At 38.9% G+C, this 10,159-nt stretch overlaps 1 protein-coding gene across 1 annotated transcript; it reads left to right on the top strand.

Annotated features, from left to right (window-relative positions):
- The first annotated feature begins 6,026 nt into the window (after positions 1–6,026).
- Positions 6,027–10,159, top strand: LOC146575054 (deoxyribonuclease-1-like). Its single transcript, XM_085275645.1, has 9 exons — positions 6,027–6,113; positions 6,630–6,715; positions 7,017–7,112; positions 7,269–7,354; positions 8,217–8,323; positions 8,511–8,623; positions 9,081–9,235; positions 9,582–9,678; positions 9,777–10,159. The coding sequence occupies exons 2-9, from the start codon at positions 6,635–6,637 to the stop codon at positions 9,828–9,830; spliced, it is 789 nt and encodes a 262-aa protein (XP_085131771.1). The 5' UTR covers positions 6,027–6,113; positions 6,630–6,634; the 3' UTR covers positions 9,831–10,159.

Genomic DNA, 10,159 nt, shown 5'->3' with positions numbered 1-10,159 from the left:
ATTCCGGCAGGGAGAACCCTGAAAAACCACTGAAGGTTCCGGGGTGCAACGCCCCCAAACATACATTAACAACAACACTGTCTATAACAGTTACAGTCTGTGCATTTGCTAAAACAGAGCTCGCATTAGCAAGTAACCAAGTAACCTTAAGGAACCTCTGTAGTGTAGCTTTTTCTTACTAACCACTTTGGCTAACATGTGTGACATACGGGAGTTAGAGTGGCATATGAAAAAGAAGCTCATTTAGAGCAAGGCTTTTCATAAGAGGAAAGGGGAGACATGGAATGAAACACAAGGAGAGGAACATGGGAACAGAAAAGGGAGACAAAACAGCACCTATAGATTGAGGTAGACACTGGGGAGGGGGAGGGGGTTTCAAAGGTCTTCCTCTGTCCTTGTGAGGGGGTGGGGGATCAAACACAAACGTGACTGGGGAAATATACACGGAGGACAGCAGTAGAGCATGACATGTTGTAGGATTTAAAAAAGTATGTTTGAACAGTTTAATCTGCTTGTCTCTGGTGTTTCTACAGCACCACCTAAAGGTGGAAACCCATTACAGTTCTGCAGGTTTGTGTGTCATACCAAACAGCTTCATTTGAGCTCTGACTCATTTTATAAAAGGTTCAAAGTAGTCCTTGGAAAGGATTTTAAGATATAATCCAAAACTAATGGGGAATGGGGATCTAGGGTTCTTAAAGGGAACAGGCATCCATAACATCCACCTCTCTTCGGGTCAGTACACTCTTAACTCATGCAGGCTCGTCGCACTACAGGGAGTCTGTACACAGGGAAAAACACACAGTAAGTTTCCTCAAAGCATAAAGGCCAGCAAATGACTTCAGGTGCCAGCCACTACCTTAAGCTGATAAGATCATGTGAGACAGGTGGGTGATTTCCTCAGGTGTGTAGAGCAAAGGCCAAGACCCTGAAATAAGGCCCAACAGGGAGCACGAACAACAACAAAAATCACAGATAGAAGAGAGGAGAGACAGAAACTGAAGCAGAGAGAAAGAGACGAGACAAAACCTGAAGATGTCAGCAGGGAGAACTAAAAGACCACATATAACATTTTGTATGAGTGCTCTATATTTTGCTTTTCCCAGAAACATGGAAGAAATCAAGTGACATGACTGACTTTGTTGTAAACACTTTGTTACCATTGTTACTAAACAGTTTCCCCTTGAAAATATGACAAGACGGAAACATCAGTTTGCTACAGCGTTTGCTAAAAAAAGGTCTTGCCCAACTAACGGTACCTCATCTTGATAACTGGCCATATATTTGTCATTTTTATCTATAACTGAAACTGCAAACACACATTTAAAGTTTACATCGTTAGAACAAATACAAAAGGTTCTGTTCCAAGGTTAATGACGTTAATGATGTCGATACGTTGAATATTAACTATCCAGTTATTTATTTCATTCAGCCAACCACTCTGATCGAGTCGCATCACTGGTCGGATGCTTTAAGTTTCCAAAGATTTATGCAGTTGACAAAAATCTGCCCTGATTCATATACAATGTTTCTCCAGATATTATCAATGAGCCAGCTTGAGGAGTACCAACGGCCACTTTACTGTTTGAAGAAAAATAAAGAAAACAAAAGTATATAAAAAAAAACAACCACAAAAAACAGTCCACTGAAAACAGCACCAATTGTTTCAGAGAACAACTCTAAAATTCTTCATACTTTCAAACAGAAAGTTTGTGTAAATATTGTGGATATTTTGAGGTGACAGAAAGAAGCTGTTTCTAACAACTAATGAGGAACCGGCCATTTCAAGGCAATTACTTACCTGTACTGTAAAATAAAAACCCTGAAATGTTAGAGATCCTCTATGAGCAGCAGCTGGGATGGAAGAACAACAGCAAGATGTTGTGCATGTCTTGTACTACAACACACACACACACACACACACACACACACACACACACACACACACACACACACACACACACACACACACACACACACACACTTTAATCCAAATAAAACAGCAGTGGAAAAACGTTTCTTGTTTTTAGAGAAAATATACAATCAGACGTTTAAAGTCAAACTATCAGACGCTTCCATTTCACTGACCATCAAAGGCCCTTCAGGTGTCTCAGTGAAATCCTCAGTTCATTTCATACATCCTGAACTTTTACACAAAGAGTATATTCTCTTTGGCAGATGTTGAAAGCATCAAATATTCTTAGGAAAATGTCGACTGTTGACATGAGATTTATCTCTGGTGTGTCATAAACATTCACAGAACACATTTAACATCTGATTAATAGTTCTCATTATTTTAACATGATTCAATCATTTACAAACTTTTTATACCTTTACACTTTATGTTATAATTGTTCACATAAGTACATGTATACAATTATGTAATGTACATAAAGCATACATGTATATTACATACATAAAGGGCTCCCAGGGTTATGTGTGCACTTTGCCTATGTGTATTATTCTATCACATAAAATTACACATCCAGTCAAAGAAATGTGTATTTCTTTGTTTCCATTTAAAGATTTTTACTTCTCTTTTAGCTCAGTTTTGGACTCCACCGCTCCAAAGGGAAATATCCAGTTTTTCAAATGCTAAATGATCCGTGCCAGCTTTTCTCTCACTGTGTCTGTGAGCCAGTTTTATTGGCTGTGTGGTTTAGCACGGCCGTTTCCTTTCCTGCTTAGACTCTCAGTCAGTCGTCCTTTTTCCACTGACAGTGAAGGACCTCTTTCAGCTCTCTCTGTCTTCAGACATTTGCGGTTATTGATCTTAACCTAATTATTTCAGGGTCTCTTTTCAAGAGACGAAAAGCAATATAAGTGATAAATATTACCATTCTGTAGAATATTCTTATATTTCACTTTTACTTGTTCCCATGTTCTAGTGGGTCCTGTCGTGGCTCTAATGTGAAAGAGGATATAATATAATATAATATAATATAATATAATATAATATAATATAATATGATGTAATATAATATAATATGATGTAATATAATATAATATAATATAATATGATGTAATATAATATAATATAATATAGTGTAATATAATAAATTTACCCTACCGCCTACTGGTGTTGGCCAGAGGGGCCGATGGCGCAATATGGCAGCCTGGCTTCTGTCAGTCTGCCCCAGGGCAGCTGTGGCTACAACTGTAGCTGCTCCACCAGTGTGTGAATGTGAGAGTGAATGAATAGTGGCATTGTAAAGCGCTTTGGGTGCCTTGAAAAGCGCTATATAAATCCACTCCATTATTATTATTATTACTAAATTACTTACGAGTTTAATTTGTCAGCAACTTTCTGCCAGCCCTCTCTCCTTGCTTTTGCAGCCTTTGCAGTGTTCCCTTGCGTTTTAATTAAACTCTGAAACTCCTGAAATCCCTCAATCAAGAGTTCTTGCTCTGCTGCCGAAAAATACCGAGCGCGCTCCTTCGACATTTTCGCCGACCAATCAAAGGGTTGCCGATCAATGTTTCTACTATCGATGCGTAGCCCCTGTTATGCCACCCAGTGATCTCACATTACTTCATCCAGCTATACTAATCGTCAACAACAGGTGTGTTCGGAGAACCGGAATAGCGAGCTCAAAGTTGGCGTGATGATTTGATCTTGGATGTAGTAAGCGAGGTACGAAGAACGGACCCCTGGTGTTCAAACACATCCTAGTCTGTGTTTTCAAAACAGTCCTGCAGCTGATGTGATGCACCTTCTGGCCAGGTTTTCACAGTCTTTGTTGCTGGGTAGGGCTCTCCTCCTAAAGGGAGTGTATGCAGGGATCAGCAGCATAGACATGTGGTCTGACAAACCTAGATGTGGTAGAGGGGTTTCTCTGTAGCCTTTTTGGATGTTGCTGTAGGCTTTATCCAGTGTGTTTGTTCCCCCTTCTTGCACATTTAAAATGCTGGTCAGATCTGGGGAATACTGACCTTAAGTCAGTACGGTTGAAGTCCTCAGCTATAATGTGCACTGCTTCAGGATGGAAGTTCAGCTGAGTGCTAATTGTCTTGTGCAGCTCCTCCATGGCTGAGTTGGTGTTAGCATCGGGTGGTACATACACGGCCGATGACAGTAAACTAGCAAGGTATGTAGATGGGTCTGCATTTCACAGTCAAATATTCCAAATCCAGGGAACAGTGGCTGTCTACAGTCTTTGTGTTTTTGCACCAGCTGTCATTGATGTAGATGCATAAACCCCCTCCTTTTTTCATACAAGAGTGGCTGGAGTGCGGCCTGTTAGCTCAGTAGCTGAGTCTGGATTTGATTGCTGCAGCCAAGTCTCTGTGAGTAGTACAATGCTGCTGTCCCGTACACACTTGTTGACTGCAAACTGTAATCTCAGTTTGTTGTTGTTGTTGTTGGTTACAGACCTGACGTTGGAGAGGAAGATACTCGAAAGCGGTGGCTTAAATGGTTGTTTCTTTAGCCATGCTAGCGGGCCCGCCCTGCAGCCATGCTTTTGCCTCCTTTGTTTACGTTTCCTCTTTGGCTTGCCGCTGGGAAGAACCAACCACAGAGACCCTGGAGTTCTTGTCATTTCCTCCAGTGGCGAAAGTCTTACATAATGTTCCTTGCACAGCTTAATCCCAAACAGCTAAAAAAAGGTCTTGCCCAACTAACGGTACCTCATCTTGATAACTGGCCATATATTTGTCATTTTTATCTATAACTGAAACTGCAAACACACGTTTAAAGTTTACATCGTTAGAACAAATACAAAAGGTTCTGTTCCAAGGTTAATGACGTTAATGATGTCGATACGTTGAATATTAACTATCCAGTTATTTATTTCATTCAACCAACCACTCTGATCGAGTCGCATCACTGGTGGGATGCTTTAAGTTTCCAAAGATTTATGCAGTTGACAAAAATCTGCCCTGATTCATATACAATGTTTCTTCAGATATTATCAATGAGCCAGCTTGAGGAGTACCAACGGCCACTTTACTGTTTGAAGAAAAAGAAAGAAAACAAAAGTATATAAAAAAAAACAACCACAAAAAACAGTCCACTGAAAACAGCACCAATTGTTTCAGAGAACAACTCTAAAATTCTTCATACTTTCAAACAGAAAGTTTGTGTAAATATTGTGGATATTTTGAGGTGACAGAAAGAAGCTGTTTCTAACAACTAATGAGGAACCGGCCATTTCAAGGCAATTACTTACCTGTACTGTAAAATAAAAACCCTGAAATGTTAGAGATCCTCTATGAGCAGCAGCTGGGATGGAAGAACAACAGCAAGATGTTGTGCATGTCTTGTACTACAACACACACACACACACACACACACACACACACACACACTTTAATCCAAATAAAACAGCAGTGGAAAAACGTTTCTTGTTTTTAGAGAAAATATACAATCAGACGTTTAAAGTCAAACTATCAGACGCTTCCATTTCACTGACCATCAAAGGCCCTTCAGGTGTCTCAGTGAAATCCTCAGTTCATTTCATACATCCTGAACTTTTACACAAAGAGTATATTCTCTTTGGCAGATGTTGAAAGCATCAAATATTCTTAGGAAAATGTCGACTGTTGACATGAGATTTATCTCTGGTGTGTCATAAACATTCACAGAACACATTTAACATCTGATTAATAGTTCTCATTATTTTAACATGATTCAATCATTTACAGACTTTTTAAAGATACCTTTACACTTTATGTTATAATTGTTCACATAAGTACATGTATACAATTATGTAATGTACATAAAGCATACATGTATATTACATACATAAAGGGCTCCCAGGGTTATGTGTGCACTTTGCCTATGTGTATTATTCTATCACATAAAATTACACATCCAGTCAAAGAAATGTGTAGTTCTTTGTTTCCATTTAAAGATTTTTACTTCTCTTTTAGCTCGGTTTTGGACTCCACCGCTCCAAAGGGAAATATCCAGTTTTTCAAATGCTAAATGATGCGTGCCAGCTTTTCTCTCACTGTGTCCGTGAGCCAGTTTTATTGGCTGTGTGGTTTAGCACGGCCGTTTCCTTTCCTGCTTAGACTCTCAGTCAGTCGTCCTTTTTCCACTGACAGTGAAGGACCTCTTTCAGCTCTCTGTCTTCAGACATTTGCGGTTATTGATCTTAACCTAATTGGTGAGTTCTTTTCTTTATTTTCTGTTTGTTTCTTAAAAGAATTGCTTCAGTATTCAAAGTGGTGATTGAGCTTCTTTTCATTTTACTGGACTTTTGATTGTGTGATGCCAGGTCAGAATTGGCGGGAAACCAGACAGACATTTTCTCTCAGCCTCTTATATTTAGTTGTTTTCATTTTTCTTTCTTTGAATTTGAATTTTACTTTTGAAGTTTGACTTCTAGTTAACATTGTAAAATGGTTTATTTTAAGTCAAACAATTATCAATTTGGCAGCCAGGTGCCCAAACCAAACTAAAAAGTGAAAGGACAGGTCTAATACATCCACCACCATCACGTTCTTAGTAGCTTACCTGAATTAGGGTTAAAGTCAGGGCTGAAGCCTTTCACAGGTCGCTCTGGGTAAGTGTGAGCTTAGACACAAAGCACTGTGTCCAAGTATGGTTAGCATTCTCATTAATGTTAAAACCTCTGAAATTATGTAAATGCTGTGATATTCTCAAAAGTTTGGTTTTACAGTCAGAATGAAGATCGCAGCCTTCAATGTCAAGAATCTTGGAGTGAGAAAACTCAACAAAGATATTGTACGAAATAATCTAATCAAGGTAAGTCTTGAGACATTTACAACTTAATTTGATTAAATTATGATGCTGTTTTATTGTTGAAGTGTGTTTGTGTCATCAACATATTCAAACACTTAATTATAGAACGTATTGCCACAATAAGAGTTGCTGACTTTTAAGTGTGTGACGTCAGGCCATTTTTGCAGTATACAGAGTTATTTAAGTTTGTTCACACTGGCTTGTAAAAGTTGATGTGTTGGATTCCCAGTGGTTGCTGAACTGTTGCACCAGACTTTTATTTCTTAAATGTATTTTTACTAAGTGGGTTGTGTGTTTCTCTTAGATTGTGTCTCGGTACAGTGTGGTGGTGTTACTGGAGGTCCGGGATCCCAATGACAGGGCAATGAGCAAATTTCTCACAGAGCTCAACAGACACAGGAAAGTCATCACAAACCACATTAACAGGCATTTACACCTGCTGACCACTGGAACTAACTGACAACAACAGTATTCCTGCTGTAATGCCAAACACACAATATGTACAAAACCTCCCAAAAATAAAACTGAACTACAGTTATGTCTGTTTTTGAACAGGGGGAACAGATCTCGTCCATACAGGATGGAGATCGGTGCCCCAGTAGGACGACATTCCTACAGGGAGCAGTTTGTCTTCTTCTACAGGTACAATCATCTGACATTCATATGTTTCATAGATGTCTCACATGTCCGGAATTAAAAGCTCAAATCTGTCAAGACAGATCATTGCATTTAGGAGAAGATTTTAAGGAAAATAAAACATTTTTTAAAAAGTTTAAGATAATCCACAGAAATGATTTCAGATATTCTTCAAACCAAAATATTAACTTTTATTCACCGTCCATTTTATGCCACTTATCCGGGTCCAGAATGCAGGAGCAACAGTCTAAGGCAGAGGTGGGCAACTCCAGGTCTCGAGGGCTGGTGTCCCTGCAGGTTTTAGATGTGTCCTTGAACCAACACAGCTGATTTAAATGGCTAAATTAGCTCCTCAACGTGTCCTGAAGTTCTCCAGAGGCCTGGTAACGAACTAATCGTGTGATTCAGGTGTGTTGACCCAGCGTGAGATCTAAAACCTGCAGGACACCGGCCCTCGCGGCCTGGAATTGCCCACCTCTGGTCTAAGGGGAGACTCTTCAACATTTATTGCATTAGATATTTTTTCCTTTAAAAGAAATAAAAGCACTCTATGAATGTTTAAGAGAATAGGTGAACATGGCTTTTAGAAAAATCACCTCCTCTTCTTCACCTACTCCAGCTGTTCTGGGAGGACACGGAGGCATTCCCCAGCCAGCAGAGAGACATGATACACCAACACCCCGACACACTAAGAGTCAAAAACCTGGAGTCGGGACTCCACCCTATTCCTGGCCTCAGACTTCCTCAGACAGCACAAGATTCACAACAATAAGCAACTTCTCACGATATAAGTCATCTCAGTTTGGGCTGAGACCTTGGCTATATGTTAGCATGAGGGAAACAGATGTGTGTGTATTTTCTGTCTCAGACAGGATGAAATGAGTGTGATTGACCGTTACCAATATGAAGAAGAAAACAAAGATGTGCTTGCCAGAGAGCCCTTTATTGTGCAGTTTCGCCGCCGTTCAGCCAGACGTATGTATGAGTGTGAGCTTTTGTCCTCTACTTCTACATTCACAGGGACCAGTTTGAAACTGGTGACGCTGCTCCTTCTTCCAGGATACAGGATAAATTGTCCATGAATGTCCATACAAGTATACAAATAAACAAGTACTACTGTGCATGTTCACCTGTAACTAACTGGTTATGTTTGTGCTTCCAGTTGTGAAGAAGCTTGTTCTGATTCCCGTCCACACCAAACCAAAGGATGCTGAACATGAGCTGCGTGCTCTTCATAATGTGGTCCAAGATGCAAGAAGGAGATGGGGCACTAATGTAGGCTGGAAATGAAAGAGTGACGAATTTACAGAATGGATTTGTTTATGATGCTAAATAACAATAATAACAATAATATGTTGATTAGAGCAGAAAAGGTCATGAAATGATTGATAGTTACAATCATTGGTCTGATTGTCATTCTAGACTCTTCAAGCACTTCACAACAGCAGGCTGTGGACAAATTAGTTTTATAAAAGCACAATTTTATAACAGTAAACTATTTTTATTTGTTAAGATAAAGTTATTGTTGACAAAATAATTTGCTTCTCAAGTTATTTAAATTAATTTGTTCTTTGAAAACCAAACCTGTGCCGTTATTATGTTTGACATATGAGCGTAACTAAAATGAAAAATCTGAAATGTGCTCAAACCTAAAGACTGGAGAACAAAATTATATTAAATGATATTGTTATAAAATATTTACCTTTGTATTTTCATATATATTGTCTTTCAGAGCATCATGATTTTGGGGGACTTCAATGCGGATGGACGTTACCTGTCAAGTACTAAAAGGACAAACATCAGAATGAGCTCTCGTCCCTACTTTTGGTTGATAGATGAAGACGCTGACACCACTACTAGTGACCTTAATGACCATACATATGACAGGTATCTTTTCTTTATGTTGTTGTTGTCTTGCTCAGAGTCACACGATTTTATTTTTAGCTTAGAAAATATTTGAATATCTAAATAGTTATTATTTATAAATATAAATACTTTCCTATTTTAAGATTAGGAAATCCGGGTGGGCAAGATCTGTTTCTATGCTGAAAAAACAATCACCGCCCCTCCTGCCTCACAATGGTTTCACTGCCTACACCTCCCTAGTTCTGTTTCATTACAGTCTTAAAACAAAGAAAGTGAAATGCTTCTTGATGGCAAATTGTCATCTGCATGTTAAACAACAGGCAAAGTCAAATGAATGCATGATTGTGACTCTATTTCCTGCCAACAGGATTGTTGTGTTTGGAAAGAGGATGAATGACGCAGTTCTTCCTGGCTCTGCAAAGCCTTTCGACTTCAAAAGAGCGTACCGCCTAAATTATGACACAGTAAGACATTTAATATTAAAAACATTTAATTCAACATGGCAATGTTTACGTGCAAACATCTCACTTCACCGCTGTTTGCCATGTTTTTCCACTTGTAGACTCGATCCGTCAGTGACCACTACCCCGTGGAGGTGGAGCTTCGGGACAATTAACGTATGAAGAATTATAGAAAAAAGCTTTATTTTTACATTGAGAACCTGCCTTGAAGTGAGATAGCAAACAAATTTCACCCCCAGTTTTAATCAGGAACCATGTATGTGTCTTATATGTGTAGTTATATAACGGTTCATGTTAAAATAGTTTTTGCTGTCTTTTTTTCATATTATGTGCAATTTTATGTCAAAGAAGAGTAAATGAGGCACTCTGCCTTTTAGTAAAATTAACAACTGTGTTTTTGGAGGAACTTCATAGAAAAAAACAGGATTGAATTGATCCCCTGGGTTTCAATCAACCAACACAATGGCAAATAAACCTTTACATC

The sequence above is a fragment of the Mchenga conophoros genome, linkage group LG5, assembly GCF_057382185.1.
Source record: "Mchenga conophoros isolate Kocher_MC1m ecotype Shallow Benthic linkage group LG5, M_conophoros_male_GT1.1, whole genome shotgun sequence".
Taxonomy (NCBI): domain Eukaryota; kingdom Metazoa; phylum Chordata; class Actinopteri; order Cichliformes; family Cichlidae; genus Mchenga; species Mchenga conophoros.
Note: the sequence above shows the minus strand (reverse complement) of the source record. Positions and strands in the feature narration are given on the sequence as shown.